The following is a 19,296-nucleotide window of genomic DNA, read 5'->3' as shown; positions in this document are numbered from 1 at the left end:
TGTTTGTGGGGGTTGTGAGGGTAAAAAAAAATGGGGTCTATATCATTTCTGTTTTAGTATTATTGATCTTAATATATTTTTCTTGATTAAACTTGTAAAACATGTTCATATTTAGGAAATTATTATTCAGCGTAAATGTAGAAAAAATTACACATCAATGATAAATTTTATGAATATTAATAATTAAAATTCAAAAAAAATTCATATATCTGTAAATATTTTTTTAAAACACTATTGAATTGTAATTCCCCTTCATATTTTCTTAGAAATACAAAAGTTTTATTAGTTGGTGAAAATCTCTCTCTTGCCCCTCGCGAAGTTAAAATCATGATTCTGTCCCTTATTCTACTGCGTGACCAGAAATAAAATCATTACTCAAAATACAAACACAATTTTTTCTTTTTCTTTAGAAAAGTGCATCGTGCTGAACGTCTTGGGTAGGGGCATATTCCATCAAGATGAATGCGATGTTTTCCATCAACTTTTTTATAATTTTTTTTTTCCCTTCTAGAATAGAAGGCTGCTAGCCTCTCTTGAGAAATATGGTTTAATTTCTCTTCTTTCTTTTGATTTTGGGATAATTATTCAGTAATTTTATAATATAGACAAGTGTTTTTTTTTATAACATTGTGATTGGTGAAGAAAATGGATAGGTGGAGTATTATATTAGATTATTGAAAACATAAGGAAACATATTGAATGATGATTAGTTAAGAAGTACGTAGTATTCCGAGAACATTTTATAATTTCCCCTGATTTCGTATTATTACACGAACTCGTAATACATTTGTTTTTCTTTTTTCCCCAAAAAAGTACACAAAATACCATGTTGGATAAAAGCAGTGCTTTCTATATATTTTTCTTTACATATATTGTATTGATAGCATTACTGATTGTAGAATGTTATGGTAACAGTACCATATTTCCTAGCATTCTAGGTTCATTTGAGTATGCAATGGTTTAAAAAAAGGGCATCATTAATTAAGACTACAATTACAAGTTTTGTGACATAGTAACATATTTTTGTGTTTTAATCTCCAAATGTAACAACAGTTGACTTCACAAACCCAAATACTCTACCAAGTTGCAACACCGTGGTCGGTGTGGAGAGCGGAGACACTTGCTTTGAGCTTATTCAGGCACTCAATTTGACTACCATATACTTTGATTCGATCAACCCCAATCTCAACTGTTCCAGCCTATTTCTCGGTCAATGGCTTTGCATTAATGGAACTGCAATTTAAGTTGGAAGAACTAATTGATCATCATCGCAACTTTTCATATAGTTTACGTGCACGAAATAAAGAAGATGAACTTCGTTTCTCTCTATTTAGGGTTTTCTTTCTATGAATGACCATCGGTTTCATGAATTGATAGCCATTACTGTTGTTTTTTTTAATATTCAGTACTTTTATTTCAATTAAAGTGTTATTTTTAGTTAAATCTTACATATTTTAGTTTAAGAAATAGATACTATAAAACTATGCCCTATAAATTAATGCAAAATTCTGTTTCCGTATGAACATGTTCAACATGTACTAAAAACCCTAAACACAACAATGCAAGGAAAATTACAATTTTTAAATAAATTATTTCAAATTCATTGAAAAACTTGTGAGTTTAATTATTAATGTTAGTAAAGTTTACTACTAATCTGTAATTACTTTTTAAAAAATACTAATCTGTAATTTTCCCTAAATTGTATGCTGGAAACTCTAAAATCAACAATGCAATGAAGGAGAAGATGGAAATTGTTCTTTAAAACAAAACAAGTCTCTAGTGAGCTCACATAGCACATGAGGTTAGTTTAAATGGAGAAAAATAAATCATCAAAGTAAACAATGCCGCGAATTCTATATAAATTCAGCGTCGGTCACACATATTTAGCGAAATGCCCTCCCTTGCTCATCTCAATGGCTCCACTAGAAGGATAATCAACATCATCGGTCATGAACCTCGACCAGAACCAATGTTCCTTCCATACAATGGCCATCTCTTTGATTGGGATGTTCTTTGTCTCAGGCACAAAGAAGAACACAAAGATGTTCATCACCACCACGAAGAACGCAAAGAAGAGGAACAAACCAAAGTTCAAGTGGCAGAGCATTGTTAAGAAGACTTGAGCAACGGTGAATGTGAAAATCATGTTGACCGACACATTGATACTCTGCGCTGCTGAATGGATTTCAAGTGGAAAAATTTCACTAGGAACCAACCAACAAAGAGGTCCCCAAGACCAAGCAAAACCGGCAACATAGATGCATATGAAGAGCACCACAACAATAGCACACCACTTGGGCAAGTCACCGGGCTTCCCATCTATTCCGAATTTAGCACCAATGCAAGCTGCAACTACAACCTGTCCATAACAAAAAATATGTCAATAAATAACGTAGCAGGTTAATTCATGAATTGAATCAAATGGGCGCTTTTATTTTAACTAAGCAGTAGAGTCATGCTCTTCAAACGTTAATCAACACACCAAAACAAATGATATCATACCTGGCAGACGAGCACTTGAATACCGCCCTCAATGAATAAAAATCTCCTCCCCCACCTATCAATACCATAAATTGAAACTAGGGTTCCAATAACAAACACTCCACCGGTGATCATAGCAGACATGAGTGAGGCATCGCTTCCAAAACCAATTGTTTTGAATAAAACTGGTGCATAGAACATAATCACATTAATGCCAGTAAGTTGTTGAAAGAAGGGAATAAGGATGGCCATGGTAAGGTGGGGTCTATATTTTCTTTGCAAAAGGTTTCTCCACCGATGCTCCACCTTCTTAGATGCCTCACTAGCCGCCACAAGGTCATTAAACTCTTCGTCAACATCTTCAATTCCCCGAATTCTTTTGAGTTTGGCTTCGGCTTCTTTGTACTTGTCACGCTCAATCATTGAGTTTGGTGTCTCAGGAAGGACTAATGATCCGATTGTGATTATGAGGGCAGGGACCATGGCACCTCCCAAGCTCAACCGCCATCCCCAACCGCCTTTGATTGGCGAAGAAGTAATTCAACACATTGGCCACCAATATACCAATTGTGATTGACAATTGAAACCCAATGTTGAGTGCACCTCTGTACTTGTACGGGGCCATTTCAGAGAGATATAGTGGCACGGACTATAATAACAAATTAAAAACAAAATATTAGTACTTCATCCAAATTGAAAACACAAATGGCTTTATCCTTTTTCTTTTTTTTTTTTATCGTGATTAACAGTAATCTAGTATTAGTCTTTAAGTGAGTAGTATGACAATAATTCTTTAGGTCCATCTGCCTAACATAATGCAAGGTACAACACCAGTGGCGTAGTTAGAAATTTCCTTTAGCGGAGTCATTTAACAAAGCATCATCAATGTCATATATCATATTTTTAGTTCTACATAATCTGTCAATATTAACATTCACATAATACTCTACGAATTTCATATATTCCTGTGGGTGTTGATTTCCGATCACACAACCAAAAGGGAAAACTCAGCTGGAGAGCATTGGTAGAATAGATTAAGCCCGAACAACCTGTAACAGAAATATAAGAATCTCGCGGTGATTCGTCCACCCGGGGTACTCCGACGATCAAGTCAGTAAAATATCTCTCAAAGATAACCAATAGCGCTTAACTCACTAGATAGAGCATAAAAAGCATACCTTAGACCCATGAGGGTACCTCCCTTTTATAGCCAACACAAACCTAGTCCCAATAGAAGCCTTGCTTCAATGGACTCTGGATTACTGCTAATCTTGGACTCCCAGTAGGATTAGGATAAACTCTCTAAGAGTCTTATTTTTATCCAAACTGAAATCCTCTCCCAATCTAGGACTCTAGTCCTCTATCCAAATAGATAGTTTGATGTCATCTAGGACTCAGTCCTCTATCCAAATATCTCAAATTCCGGTATTATCGCACCATATCTTGGCATCATGGTCCGCCCATGTGGCACCTCGGCTAACAACCTCGGCCACGTGGACTACCCAAAAATATGTCCCCACAATTGCCCCCTAGGTTCTATTACCTCGGCAAACTGAGGTGATGAAACCTATACATGTACTCCTTTGACCGAGATCGTGACTTGTCGACGCCAAGAAACAAGGACTCATATGTCCACTCGTCAAGAATCTAGAATCAAGAATTAAGAACTAAGAACCATCATGTTCTATCTCATCCAGGTCCAACATCTCAACAGAGATCATACTAATAGCAGAGATCATGACTTGCTAGTTCAAGAACATCAAGATCCTAGTATCATCTCATAAGAAACCAAGAATAAACAAGTTCTGCTCCCATCCAAATTCAACATCTCAACCGAGATCAACATCTCAACTGAAATCATCATGTCAACCGAGATCGTCATCTCAATCGAGATCATTACCTCTACCGAGATCATCTCAATTGAGATCGCATTTCTCAATCAAGATCATCATCAGATTGGAGTGTACTAATCACGTCTCCATCGTGTCGCATCAGTTTTGCCCCCAGCCGTCTAACATCAGCACGAGCACGTCGCCTAAGGACTCGAAATCATAACTTTTTGCCATCTTTTTTATTTTGCCTCTATCTGTGTCCCCAGACTCTCTCTTTTTGCCTCTGCAAACCATCATCGTTGTTCTTGAAGCATTCATTGCCATGAATAATCCATTCGTGCCCCAGGTTCAAACTCTATTAGCTGAACCAGACTAGCAGCCAAGCACTTCATCAATTGCTCCACGTATCAACCCACTATTTCAATGGCAGTGAAAACACCGACATAGCGACAATCTTGTAGCTAGATCCAGGAACAGGAAACACCGAGGTCCTAAGCTTCCAGCCTTAGACTTTGATAATTTTTCAATCGCTTTATCTGTGAGTAACCATCGTCGTAACCAACGACGACATGTCTCGCTGAACTCTTGTCGTAGAAAACCTTCTTGTTGACATCCCTGATGTCATAACTGTGCAATCCACTCCATCTCCTTATAGTCAATCCGACATGCTCATGCCTCCAGTAACTCAATATCTCGAAAGAGAAGCACATGAAGCAAGTGGACCAAGTTACTGCTGCCAAAGCCGAGGCCATTGCTAAGGCTGAAAAAACAAGTCAACATGGCCTGCAACAAAGGCTACTATCTTGACTAGATGACGGCCCTCAAAAAGATGTTTGTCCCTGAGGACTCTCCCCTCCATGATATAGGTCAGCTCAATGTCACTTTCCCTTCCTCACCCAATCAATCTGAGGATGAGGCCAAGGAAGTAGAAGAGGCCGATGACGAGGAGGCCGGAGACAAGGAAGAGGCCGAGGCTGAGGTTGTCGAGAAAGAATCTAAAGCTGCTGCTGGGGCCAAGTCCCCTACTCTGTTATTGGGGCCAAGTCCTCTACTGTAAATGATCAAGTCTTGGACTTGATTGAGAAGGACGAGGATGAGGTCTCCAAGAGCACCTCACCAAAGAAAGCCAACTCTTCTGAAACCGAGATCACTACCGCTGCAAAAAGCCTGGACCAGACTCTTTTAGAAATCGATGCCGAAATCACGGCTGAGAAGTCTGCCCAGCTGTCTTTTTCTTTGTAATTTTCTTCTCTGTTTTGAACAGTATCTGTTTTGTCAGACCGATGTGCCTGTTTATGTATTTGAACAAGCTGTCCCTTTTCAATGCAAGCCTTTTATTTTCTTCCAAGTGTTGAATATTGCTTTCATCATGTATGCTTACCGCTTTTCTTCTATGCTTTGCATGTTTTCATACTTAGAATATTTTGCATGTCTTCAATGTACACCTTAACTGTGTAATCTTCTCGGTGCGAAATACTTCGACTGTACCCACTAGCAGTTTTATCTCGGCTTTGACCTAACACTTGAAAATAATATTTTCACAAGTGCTATTTACAACTTGCCACTTCACTCTTTACTTATCAGGACCTCTGTCTTCTATTATTTCAACATAATCTTGGGTTAACTTCAACTTGTAAATTTTTCTTAAAATTTCAACAAGTGTTAAACCAACTTCCTTTAACATAACCTCGGCTAAACTTAAACTTGTAATTTTTTTTTAAAAATTTCAACAAGTGTTAAACCAATTTTCCTTTGACATAACCTCGGCTTAACTTCAACTTGTAAATTTTTCTTAAAATTTCAACAAGTGTTAAACCAATGTTCCTTTGACATAACCTCGGCTTAACTTCAACTTGTAAATTTTTTTTAAAATTTTAACAAGTGTTAAACCAATCTTAGCTTGTAAATTCTAACTTCCAAGCATCATTCTCCAGCCCTCTGCCCCCTAATATGAACTTAAGTTCCACTTGGGCTCTCATTAAGCATGTGGCTTTAACCTTGTCGTCGAGGTCAGATTCAAACAAAGATTGGCCGAGGTTACCAACCTTGGTCTCTTTGTTAATCTGACTGATATGCACTTAGTTCTAATCTGTGTCTGATTCTGCTGATATGACAGGTCCGTGTTAATCCAACTTAGTTCAACTCTATTATATGCAAGTATAATTCAACTCTGCCATATAATAAGTCTAAGTTATTCATCATGTTTCGTTTAGAAACATCGCCAATTTAGTTCAACTCTATTATATGCAAGTATAATTCAACTCTGTCATATAATGAGTAAGTTATTCGTCATGTTTCGCTTAGAAACATCGCCAACTTAGTTCAATTCTATTATATGCAAGTATAATTCCACTCTGCCGTATAATAAGTCTAAGTTATTCGTCATGTTTCGCTGAGAAACATCGCCAACTTAGTTCAACTCTATTATATACAAGTATAATTCAACTCTGCCATATAATAAGTCTAAGTTATTTGTCATGTTTTGTTTAGAAACATCGTCAAGTACTGGAATCCGGAATCTGCTCACTTAGGTTAAGCTCTTGTCTTCTTGGACTTAATCTTCTAGGCTGAGATCTTGTCTTCTAGGATCTGGGATCCGGGATCTGGAATCCGGGATCTGCTCACTTAGGCTGAGCTCTTGTCTCTTTGGACCTACTCATCTAGGTCGAGATCTTGTTTTCTAGGCACCGGTTTTGGTTGCTGGTGCCGGCATGTCTTGTAATAGGGATGTCGGCTGCATCACGTTGTTCTGCATCATGAGGTTGACCATTGTTTGTAGATCTGTCAACTTATTTGCCATGTCTTTCAGTTTTCTCGTCTTTTCTCTGGCATTTGTCTCTCCATACCTGAAGGTTGCTTTTGCGGTAGTACTTATCTCGGCCTGCTTTCTTCGGTGCGTCTCCCTTTTAGCCGATGTTATTCTCCTCGGGATTCTGATCTCGTGCTCCTTCATTACGGTTTTCTTCTTCCACGTTTAGATTGGCAAGTTTACCACCTCCATTAGCGATGTCGTCCCCAATCTTTTCTCCCTGCTCGTTGTTGGCCATCTATTCTCCTTAATTTCCCACAGATGGCGCCAAATTATAGGTGTTGATTTCTGACCACACAACCAAAAGGGGGAACTCAGCTGGAGAGTACTGACAGAATAGATTAAGTCCGAACAACCTGTCACAGAAATATAAGAATCCCGCTGTGGTTCGTCCACCCGGGGGCACTCCGATTATCAAGTCAGTAAAATATCTCTCAAAGATAACCAATAGTGCTTAATTCACTAGAAAGAGCATAAAAAGCATACCTTAGACCCATGAGGGTAACTCCCTTTTATAGCCAACACAAACCTAGTGCCAATAGAAGCCTTACTTCAATGGACTCTGGATTACTGCTAATCTTGGACTCCCAGTAGGATTGGGATAAACTCTCTCAGAGTCTTATTTTTATCCAAACTGAAGTCCTCTTCCAATCTAGGACTCTAGTCCTCTATCCAAATATCTTAGATTCCGGTATTATCGCACCATATCTCAGCATCATGGTCCGCCCACGTGGCACCTCGGCTAACAACCTCGGCCATGTGAACTACCCAAAATTATGTCCCCACAATTCCCAAATCCCATTGACAAAAGTAATCCAAACTAGTGAAATTACAAGTCAAAACAAAATATTGGGATATTAACACCATTACTTCAACACCAATAAGTAAATATGTACACTACTATGTGACTTATTTCTGTATCATTTCTGAATAAAGTTTGATTTGTTTTTACCTACTGGGGTCAATCTATAAAAGTTTAAAAATTAATTTAGTTTATTTAGCCCACTACGTTCAATTTGTAAATACTCATAATTTTTTACATATACTCTATCAGAAATTTGAAGTTCAGTGGTGTCAATTGACACTACTGTTCAAAGTATAGCTTCACCCTGTACAGCACAGCTTGCTGGTATATATAACAAATTGAATAATACAAACAATAAATAAATTAGATAAAATCTCTGAAAAATATTAGTCGTTTTTGGGAGCACATGTTGTCATGTTTTTCTAAGGATAGAATATTTTTATTTTCAATCAAACCAAGAAAAACAGAACATTTTACCTCTAATTTAGTTATAATAACTGTTTTCAAATCATTTTTTAAATTTTGTTTCCACGAGAGCTGTTGCATTCACAGACTCACAGTATACGATGTCGAAAAAGGGCACATTGAGAAGTCATGTGCCAAGAAAAGCAAGGCACGTCTGACATTTTTTATTTTAATAAATAAAAATGGGCTTAGTTTTACTTAACAAATAATAATGGATTAATTTTTTTATTTCAGGGTCAAGAATACTATTACTACAGAGTAATGCAACATCAAAGCAGATTCAAACTCATCATGAATTCAACATACAAAAATTAATTTGATTATGAACCACTGATCTCCAATACCCAGAAAGAAAGAGTCACAGCAAAACACATCAGAGAGAGATGAATCAAAATATCTGCAAAGAAACATAGTCGGGTCCGAGTATTGGACTGAAATTTTCTAGCAGAAAATACATCTGTCATCTTTTTAACACACTTCTCATTGGTATTTCGGATTCTAATCAGATCAGAAAGAGTGAGTGTGTTTCAAGCACTTCTCTTGCTCTTGAAAATCAGACTTTATGCAATATTTGCTTTAGAAAATTACAAAACTACTTTTAGAATGCTGCTTGTCATTGAAGTTTGTTTAAAAAGCAAATGGAAAAACACATAACAAGACAAACACAAAAAAATCTTGAAAGAATCAAATAACTTTTTTTAAAAAATGCGAACTTTGTAGTGTTTTTAGAAAGGATCAGTTTTGAAACAGAAGTGTTGACTGTTGAGTTAACAGAGGTGGAGCTTGGAAGCATTCTACACTTTAAAATGAATTATTATTAACACAGAAACACTTTGCACAATAGAGTTCCTAATTGAATCATACTACAAAGTTTTTATATAATTTAATGGTTGAGAATAGACTGAAATAGGAGATGAATGGAACTGAAGGACTATCATTGACCATCACACAAGCATACTCGATGCTACTTTGACTACTAATGTCCTAAATTGAAAAGCTCACTTTAACTGTAGTTACCATTTTGTAGGTAAAATGGGTGATGAAAATACCAGTTCTAGAGATATGAGTAAACATTGCGAATCTCTTGATCCAAAAACAGAACACCCTTACACAAAACAAGATCAGAAAACAAACAAGCATTCCAGAAGAGAAAGCAAGTTACCTGATTAGCAACTCCAATACCAAAACCAAGCAAAATACGACCAACAATTAGCATCCAGACTGTTTGAGCAAACCCATTGATGAGAGCTCCAGCACAGAACAGTACCTTCAAACAGCATCGACAACTTTCTGCCCAGTTTTCTGGTCACCGTTGATGCGACGAGTGAGGACAACAAAGCAGCCACGTACAGAGATGAAGTGAACATAGTGAGAGTGAAACTGTCAAATTTACAGTACTGGTTTGTCGAACTATCCGCCTTTTGCTTCTCGTACACAGATGGAAAGAACTTCTTCAAAAATGATTCCATAGATGTCACTCCACCTATACATACACACAACCCAACGATGAACAACATGTGCATGACAACATAAATTGCTATATATATATGAAGTTCATACCAGAAATTCCAATATCGTAACTGAAGATGAGACCACCCATGGCTGCAACCATGCATGTTATAGTGACATAGAGGGTGAGGTTGCCAGGATATTCCTTCCCAGTACCAGGACCGGGGCCAAAACCAGCGGCAGGCATGTTTGCTTCTCTGTTTCTGTAACTTCACTGGTGAGAGGGGAAGAGTTCAGGGTGAGAAATGGGTTGTAAAGAATCACATTGGGAAAAAAACAAAATCAGAAAAAGAGAGTTATGTATGTAAATTAGGGCTAATTAACAATGAAGACAAAACATAAATAGAAAAGAAAGCAGAAACAAAGAAAGTGTTATTTGTCTCCCCCACATCTTTTGGAGCCTGCAACTGCTAAATTTTATTGCATATCATGTGCTATATATCTTGTAGATTAAAAAAAAAAAACCCATAAATGAAGACAAAAAAAAATTACTTATAAAAGAAAGGACTAGAGCAAGGAGGCAGCTGTTTTAGATTGAGACTCTTTTGTCCCTCTTGGATTCAAATGTGGCCCTCAGATCCCTCTTTTCAAACAACAACAATGTGAAAAAGGGAGAAAATAGAAATTGCTTAAAAATGAATCTAGAGACTAAACGGTAATGTGCTCAGATAGCACAAGATATTCATGTTCCAAAACACACTTTAGTCATTGAATTTTAGAATAAAAAGCTGTCTGCTAATTGTACAAATTTGCTTGAACAAACCAAAAGATGCTTGTAAATTAAGACATTCATACAATTTGAACCAACTTATACTTCTCCACACTGAAATCAACAGTATCCGCTGATACCAAATAAGTAAAAAATGAAGAAGAGATCAAGCAATGATCATCAATCAGTCATTTCAGAAATAAAGAAAAACTAATTCATCACCCTCTATCCAATGACGATTGTACACGTATGCAACTATATATATAAATTCGGAATAGGTTACACATATTTAGCAGGCTTGCCTTCCTTGCCCATCTCAATAGCTCCTTTCGCAGGATAATCATCAACATCGGTCATGAACCTTGACCAGAACCAATGGTCCTTCCATATAATCGACATCTCTTCAATTGGGATGTTCTTTGTCTCGGGCAAAAAGAAGTACACAAAGATGGTCATCACCACCACAAAGAACGCAAAGAAAAGGAACAAACCGAACTTCAAGTGGCAGAGCATTGTTAAGAAGCCTTGAGCAATGGCAAATGTGAAAATCATGTTGACCGAAACATTAACACTCTGTGCTGCAGAACGGATTTCGAGTGGGAAAATTTCACTAGGTACCAAGCAAGTAAGAGGCCCCCAAGACCATGCAAAACCGGCAACATAGATGCATATGAAAAGCACCACAACAATAGCATACCACTTGGGCAACTCACTAGGGTTCCCATCTATTCCAAATTTAGCACCAATGCAAGCTGCAACTGCCACCTGTCCATTAAAAAAAATAATCAACAAATAAAAAGAAAAATGGTAATCAATGAACAAAGCAGAACAAATGATATCATACCTGGCAGATGAGCATTTGAATACCCCCCTCGAAGAATAAAAATCTCCTTCCCCACTTATCAACACCATAAATTGATACAAAAGTTGCAAGAACATTCACACTACCGGTGATCACAGCAGACATGAGTGAGGCATCACTTCCAAAACCAATTGTTTTGAATAGAACCGGTGCGTAGAACATAATGACATTAATGCCAGTAAGTTGTTGAAAGAAGGGAATGAGGATGGCCATGGTAAGGTGGGGTCTATATTTTCGTTGCAAAAGGTTTCTCCACGGATGCTCCACCTTCTTAGATGCCTCACTAGCCACAACAAGATCGTTGAACTCCTCATCAACATCATCAATGCCGCGAATTCTTTTGAGTTTGGATTTGGCTTCCTCAGTCTTGTCACGCTCAATCATTGAGTTGGGTGTCTCAGAAAGAACTAATGATCCAATTGTGATTATGAGGGCAGGGACCACAGCACCCCCTAAACTCAAACGCCATCCCCAACCGCCTTTGATCTTGGCGAAGAAGTAATTCAACACATTGGCTACTAGTATACCAATTGTGATGGACAATTGAAATCCAATGTTCAGTGCACCTCTGTACTTGTAGGGGGCCATTTCAGAGAGGTATAGTGGCACAGACTGTAATTTAAAAATATATCTGTTAGTACTTGGGCAAATTTGGCAAAAAGTCCCTCAAATCCAACAGATCTTAATTGATAAGTTCCCTTAGTTCAGTTTTTTATTTTTATTTTTTAAAAGGATATCTTTGTAGCTTGTTGAACAATTTTACCTTTTTCTATATTGAATGGTGCAGAGACAATGCAGTCCTCCTGTTTCTGATTTTGTATAGAATTTTACTGTTAATGATATGAAACTTTTCATTTGAAATCAAAATACCAACAATTTTAATTTGCACTTTTTTTTTTAAACAAAAAAAAAATCACTGCCACATTATGATCGTAAATAATCTTTCTAAAAAATTGAAAAAGCAAATATAAACAAGACAAAAAATCTTGCAAGAACAAAAGCTAAAATCTTTACACAAAACAAAGATGAGAAACATCTTAGAGAGAGAAAATGAGTTACCTGACCGGCGAATCCAATACCAAAACCAAGCAAAATACGACCAACGATTAGCATCCAGACAGCTTGAGCAAACCCATTGATGAGAGCTCCAGCACAGAACAGTACACCTCCTAACAGCATCGACGATTTTCTTCCCAATTTTCTCGTCACTGTCGAAGCAACAAGCGACGATAACAGAGCAGCCAAGTACAGAGAAGAAGTGAACATAGTGAGAGTGAAACTGTCAAATTTACAGTACTGGTTCGTCGAACTATCTGCCTTTTGTTTTTCATACACAGATGGAAAAAACTTCATCAAGAATGAATCCATAGACGTCACGCCACCTAAATTATATGTACACAGATATAGATTATATCAGTACATGTGTATGTATATAGTATGAAGTTGGAGTGGTGGTGGGTATTTTTTATAATTATTACCAGAAATTCCAATATCGTAACCCAAGATGAGACCACCCGTAGATGCAATCAAGCATGTTATACTGACATACAGTGTGAGTTTGCTTGGATATTCCTTCTTCCCATCAACGACGGCCATGTTTGCTTCTCTTTGTTTCTTTCTGTAAATTCAATGGTGTCCTCAAAAGAAAAGATCATGGTGAGATATGGGTGGTCAAAAGTCTTAATAAAAATAAATAAATAAAAACACAAACAAACATATTATTAGCAATGATTCATCTACACAATTTTTTAAATTTTTAAAATTTTTTTTTTTTTTTAAATTTTTTTTGGGTCTGAATTAGACTACCAGACTCTTGCTAAACAATCACATTCAATATAAATATTATTATGAGGTTTTATAACTATATAATTATATGTATTTAAGTCTTAATACCTAAGTCCTATATATACCTATGGTTTTCTAAAGGGAAGGAGATGCACGAAGGGGAGATGGAAAAGATGGGAGATTGTAGATAGAGTTTTCTATATATTTATATGTATTTTATATTGTTTTGAGTAATTTTGGTCCATAGGATGGTTCAAGTCTCTTGGTAGCCATGAACACATGAAGAATATTATGAGCAGTATAAGTTTTATTTTTGAACTGCTTGACTCCGGTTGTACCTTTATGAGAGGAGGAAAAATAATTTTAAGACAGTAATAACACTCCCAAAGCATGTTTGATTGGATGGATTAGAGTATGAGATTGAGATTATTAATTCGTAGGCTCAATTATCCTATGTTTGTTTTAACATTTTAGTTTATGATTATTAATCCAATACATAATTAATCCAACAAATTTGTAGGATTATTAGTAATAGGGTAAGGGTGGGATTATTAATCCAATGGATAATTTATCCTATTAATCCAATTAGATAGTGAACACCATACTAATTTAATAGGATTATTAATACCACACTAATTTGATAGGATTATTAATACCTCACTATTAGTCTTGTGAATCAAACATGACCCTAAAGTTTTCCTACCTTTACTTTTTATCTATGTCTATTATTATTTATCGTCATTATCATTATAATATTCATACTAATTTATTTTACTGCTAGACTAACAATTGAAAAAAAAAAAAATGTAAATGAATCATTAATATGTGTTATACAGAGAGTTGGAAAATAGAAACGGGATTTTGATCCACAACAATCATCCAAAATTCTTATCCTCTCCCACTACTCTTGACCAAGTAAATTAATATTGTTATTACATACATAATTGCACAGTTGCATTAAACATAGACATACATTCTTTCTATAATAAATTTGAGATTTGAAAAAATACTATTAGTTATATATTTTTTAGTAAGACTAAAAGAATTAAAACTATTGCAGGTAGACGGTAGATATTCAAATAAACAAACATAAATATGCATTTTAATTAAAAAATAAATGATAATATTATTTTTTATTCATACAATTAACAAATTATTAATAAAAATAACCTAATTATGTGAGGTTAACCGTATTTTTTAAAATTTTAATAATTGTGAGTATTATTTATCATTTTTTGAAGATAAATATAATTTAATTATATAACCATAAGTATTTGATCGATCTGTATAATTTTTTTTAAATAAATAATTATTTAAAAATTATTAAAAGATTAATAATTAAAATTATCAAGACAAATTCGAAATAATGAACCACAGCTAATGAAGTGGACCCTTTCTGATCTACTTGGATTGGATTGGAGGAAAACTGATCTCATTTATATCATTATTTTTGCCTGATAATAAAATATTAGATTAAAAAAATATTTTATACGTATTATTTAATATTAAAAAACATTTAATACAGAAAAAAGAGTATGGGTGGGTGAATAGAATAAGGCAAGAAGCCTAAAAAAATTTACAAAAAAAAAAAATCAAAAAAGAAAGTACATGTATTGGTGAAGAGAAATATTGGATGGAACCTGATATACATGGGTGGTATTATCAATTCTTGATTTGTGATAGGGAGTGGAGACATTAGTTTTGTGTTTATTTCATAAATTTAAGAAGAAATTTAAAAATAAAAAAAATATGTAAAATATAAGGACCTTGCTACATCCCTTAATTTTTGGCCCCCTAATCCCCCTAATTTTCAAACCAAGGCAAAAAAAAAAAAAAAAATTTTTGCCCAAAACGACGTCGTTTTGAGCATTAAGGGGATTAGGGGGGACTTTTTTAAAGGGACAAATCATTTTCCAAAATATAAATATATTTTAATCATATTTGACTTATTTTTTCCAACTTGATAAACCAAACATGGCCTTCATACATTTGTAACTTTTTATTAGGTAGTGGGTTTTCTTCATTTGGGTTTCTTAATTGGAGGGGGTTGTTCAGCCTTCCTGGATCTACTAAGGAGTTCACGTTGGTAATTCGAACGGTTTAATACGTAAAATTTGTTGAGTTGTTCATTTTTGTAAAAAATTAAGTTAATTAAATATTGATAGACACTTAATCACATCATATCTGTATCAACAATTATTTTAAAAATTATATTTACCATGGACATAAATGTGATCTGATCAAATAACTATCAATATCTGATTAATATGATTTTTTATAAAGCTGAAATACTCGACAAACTCTACATATTGAACCTATCTAATTATCGGTGTGAATTCTGTAGTGAACTCACGGGCACCCGGCAATACCATTTAATCCGATTCAAACTGAACAAAAGCCTATTACTTATTATTAATTATGAGACTACATAACATTATCGTTACACTCAGTATTTTTTTTTGGTGGAGAGAGAAAAGACAAAGAAGAAGCCCAATAACCCCGGTGTGGAAAGGAGCTGAGGAAGACAACAAGGGCGGTGGCGGTGGCGGTGAAAAATGAAAGCATGTTGCTATGTAAATACAAGGCGATCTGTTTAACTCGCAATCGAATCCGTAGTTTCTTATTATAATTTTCCGAACAATTAATTGATTAATTAATCTCCACGATTAAGACTTCGCATGTCCAATATGTCAGACGTAATTGGGATTTTTTCTTTTTTATAAAATATTTTTTTTGTATGAAATCAGAAACTTCAAGAGAACTGAAGGAAAGGTAGACAGAGAGGATGACACACACTCACACACTGATCTACGCTTCGTCTCAACCAGAGTCTCCTTTTCTAACACACTCTCATTCTCTCTCTAGAATCAAAGTCGTACATATATATATATATTTATCTGAAGAGAAAGAAAGATACATAGAAATTTGAAAGCCTCATACCTTTTTCAGCAGCTTGCTGAAGCAACGTCACGGACCGGACTCGTCTTTCTGCTTCTAGATTTCTATCCCTTCATCAACTGATGTGGGCGCACATAATTCGTTGCTTTAATAAGAGCAACCCCATTATTAGGCCTTCCTATTTCCGCTTCTTTTTTTTTTCCCCCCTCCTATTTTAGGTAGTCAAGTATAAAATAACTCCTTCCAATAGTTTGAATTATTCTGTTTTTTTAGAAATTTCAATTAGATTGTGTATTTTTTTAATTTATTGATTGTTTTATATAGTATATATAAGAGAAAAAAAAGTATGTATATAATCAATAGAATTGTAAGGATCTATTACATAAGATATAGAGCGGACCTATGTAATAATTTTCTCTCTTCTCAACTCACAATTTAAGAAGTTATTCGATGCTTCTGGACCAAATCTAGGTGATGCTCTGACTAAAGAGTTATTGGTCTAAACTATAGGATCAACTACTTTTGTATTAGAATTTTAGGAAACAGTGTTAAGTGTCAACCAGTAAATGGAATAGAACATTGCTCTACGAGCATTCAATAATTGAATAATTTGGCTCCTGAGAAATTATTCAATACTCCTGAAGCAAGTTTAGATGGTACTCCAAATAAAGAGTTATAGGCCCCGTTTGTTTTCAGAGGTAGAATGGAGGAGATTAATAGTGGGGGGATTGTTAGTGAGGGGATTAAATAAAATTGTGTTTGTTTTGATGATAGTTGTTAGTATAGGGATTGTTAAATTATTTTTATATAAAATAAATATAAAATAATAAAACAAATACAAAAAATACAAAAATATTAAACATTAATGTTTAAAAAAAAATGCCCAACATGTAAAAAATTTTAAAATAAAATAAAAAATTTCCAGAAAAAATAAAACAAATAAAATAATAATCTTTAATTATCAAAAAATACAAAAAATTAAACATTAATGTTTAAAAAAAAATGTTCGACACGTAAAAAATAAAATAAAAATAAAAAATTTCTAGTCCGCTGGACTATTTTTCTAATACCAAGTCCTGGAGGCCCATCCGAATCCCCTTGGAGAAGCCCATCTTAATCCAGAACTCACTAACAGTCTCATTTTACCTTTTCCCTTGGAGTTGCTCTAACTCTCCAAACAAACGAGGCATAGGTCTAAATCATAAGACTCACTACTTTTATGTTAAAATTTTAAAAAATAAAATATTAAGTCTCAATCTATAAATAGAATAGAGTATTATTCTAAGAGCATTGATTTTTAGCTCCCTACATTTAGAGAGGCCTCAATCTCTCCATAATTATTATTATTATTATTTTTTTCTCTCATTCCTCTTATTTTTCTCAAATAGTAGAGAAGAGAGAATAAAATTTGAAATAGTATTTTTAATAAAAAAGGATAAAGAACAATTTTTTTAAAAATATTTAAAATATATAAATAAAAAATAAGGAGTACTGTTGGAGATGGTAGTTGAAAAAGTAATTCTCTACCATAGGAAAGACCTTTTTTTAACTAAAATTAAAAAAAATAAAAATTAGAAAGATTGTTCAAGATGCTTTTTTTTTTTTTTTGGTGCCACTTCGATATCCAATCTGATCAATTAATTATCGATATTCGATCAACGTGATTTTTTACAGGAATAAAGTACTTGACAAATTCTACATATTAACGGTTCAAATCATCAAAAAAAGACCCATCGATATCACATCTAATTCATAATTATTAAATGATTAAAACTAATAACTCTTAAAAACCTAATAGTACGTAAACACTCAAATAAAAAGACGTCCTGATTTAACTTCTCCATCTCCAACTTAGCAGAAGGGGCACCTTCTCACCCCTTACTCAACATAGGGCCCGCTGCTCATGCCCTTTTTGGTCTGATTCGATAGGGCTCTGGCCGATACCCTATTCTAAAGAAGAAGATTCAATTGGCTGTATGCTTCCAAAGCTTTCACTGAGGTGAGGAGTTGGCACAAAGGGGTCTTTTCCTTGCTCCATGGGAAAAATAGCGTAATAAAGAACATAAATATGTATTTTAATTAAAATATAAAAAATAATATTATTTTTTTATTTATACAATTAAATCTTTTTAAATAAAAATAACCTAATTATGTGTGATTAACAATATTTTTTTAAATTTTAAAATAAATTATCAAGATAAATTCGAAATAATGAACCACAGCTAATGAAGTGGATCGTTTCTGATCTACTTGGATTGGATTGGAGGAAAACTGATCTCATTTATCATTATTTTTTTTGTAATAATAAAATATTAGATTAAAAAAAATATTTTTACGTATTATTTAAAAAGAAAACATTTAATAGAGAAACAAGAATATGGGTGGGTGAATAGAAAAAGACAAGAAGCCTAACAAAAAAATAAAAATAAAATAAAAATAAAAATAAAAAAGAAAGTATATGCATTGGTGAAGATAGTTTTGGGAATAAACTTGCTCATGCCATACTTTAGCTTTGGGAATAAACTTGTTCATGCCATACTTTGTGTAATGGAGGAGCATCATCCGTATAATAGATAGCAGACTACCAGAATAGAAAGGAATATGGTGCAATCCAGCCAAGCATAAAATGTACCTAAGAGGAATCTCGACTTTCCCAGGATACTCAGGACTTCTCAATAGGAGATCCTAGCCATGCAAAAGATTTCCACTCAGAGAACAGCTCAATAAATGGAGGAAATTTGCTAACAATCCTTTATTAGCATATAATGGAAATTATGGACGTCTAGTCTATGAAGATAGAAATCAGAAGATATTTTGTAATTTAGCTATCCCAGGATATCCCTTCAACAAAGAGACATTCGTCGATGAAAGTCAGTATCCCAACTATCAGCATAGCGTCTCTCGTGAGTCACCAGTAATGGGAGAAAATGACCAAGAATGGCACGATGAACCACCCATGGGGGATGAAGATGACTTTTACGACCAACTCTTAGCAGCAAACCTGGACGATCTCTCAGATAGAATGTATGGATAAAAAAAAAAAAAAATAGCACCTCGAAATTAAGACTCCTATAATATTTTTTAATAGTTCCAAGATTTTTGACTCTTCAAATTTTGCAAAGAATCCACTTTGAAGATTCA

General features: G+C 34.6%; 2 protein-coding genes across 3 annotated transcripts; both read right to left on the bottom strand.

The window, feature by feature from the left end:
* Window positions 1-1,733: 1,733 nt before the first annotated feature.
* On the bottom strand, window positions 1,734-7,428 carry LOC114293705 (sugar carrier protein C-like). Its single transcript, XM_082887891.1, has 3 exons — window positions 6,841-7,428; window positions 2,503-3,130; window positions 1,734-2,359 (listed from the first exon to the last, which is right to left on the bottom strand). The coding sequence occupies exons 2-3, from the start codon at window positions 2,962-2,964 to the stop codon at window positions 1,874-1,876; spliced, it is 948 nt and encodes a 315-aa protein (XP_082744017.1). The 5' UTR covers window positions 2,965-3,130; window positions 6,841-7,428; the 3' UTR covers window positions 1,734-1,873.
* On the bottom strand, window positions 6,587-16,396 carry LOC114293703 (sugar carrier protein C). Of its 2 annotated transcripts, XM_028237831.2 has the most exons (7): window positions 16,198-16,396; window positions 12,951-13,090; window positions 12,532-12,854; window positions 11,455-12,084; window positions 10,913-11,375; window positions 9,953-10,115; window positions 6,587-9,875 (listed from the first exon to the last, which is right to left on the bottom strand). In XM_028237831.2, exons 2-7 carry the CDS (start codon window positions 13,066-13,068, stop codon window positions 9,803-9,805), a joined length of 1,770 nt encoding a protein of 589 aa, XP_028093632.2. In that variant the 5' UTR covers window positions 13,069-13,090; window positions 16,198-16,396; the 3' UTR covers window positions 6,587-9,802. The 2 variants fall into 2 exon arrangements, with proteins under 2 accessions (XP_028093632.2, XP_028093631.2); XM_028237830.2 differs by lacking the exons at window positions 6,587-9,875; window positions 9,953-10,115 and having other exon boundaries at window positions 10,592-11,375; window positions 12,951-13,109; window positions 16,198-16,362.
* Between the last annotated feature and the right edge of the window lie 2,900 nt (window positions 16,397-19,296).

The sequence above is a fragment of the Camellia sinensis genome, chromosome 9, assembly GCF_055761805.1.
Source record: "Camellia sinensis isolate YWXY chromosome 9, ASM5576180v1, whole genome shotgun sequence".
Lineage (NCBI taxonomy): Eukaryota > Viridiplantae > Streptophyta > Magnoliopsida > Ericales > Theaceae > Camellia > Camellia sinensis.
The sequence above is the reverse complement of the archived record's forward strand: the minus strand, read 5'-3'. Positions and strand labels throughout refer to the sequence as shown.

What these genes read in the sequence shown, in the direction of transcription:
- LOC114293705 (XM_082887891.1), bottom strand. Translation starts at nt 2,964, where the DNA reads ATGGTCCCTGCCCTCATAATCACAATCGGATCATTAGTCCTTCCTGAG. An exon ending in TTCAAGTGCTCGTCTGCCAG is followed by an intron (nt 2,360 to 2,502) that starts GTATGATATCAT and finishes TGTTATGGACAG; the next exon opens with GTTGTAGTTGCAGCTTGCAT.
- LOC114293703 (XM_028237831.2), bottom strand. Translation starts at nt 13,068, where the DNA reads ATGGCCGTCGTTGATGGGAAGAAGGAATATCCAAGCAAACTCACACTG. An exon ending in TTACGATATTGGAATTTCTG is followed by an intron (nt 12,855 to 12,950) that starts GTAATAATTATA and finishes CATATAATTTAG; the next exon opens with GTGGCGTGACGTCTATGGAT. An exon ending in TATTGAGATGGGCAAGGAAG is followed by an intron (nt 10,116 to 10,912) that starts GCAAGCCTGCTA and finishes CCCTCTCACCAG; the next exon opens with TGAAGTTACAGAAACAGAGA.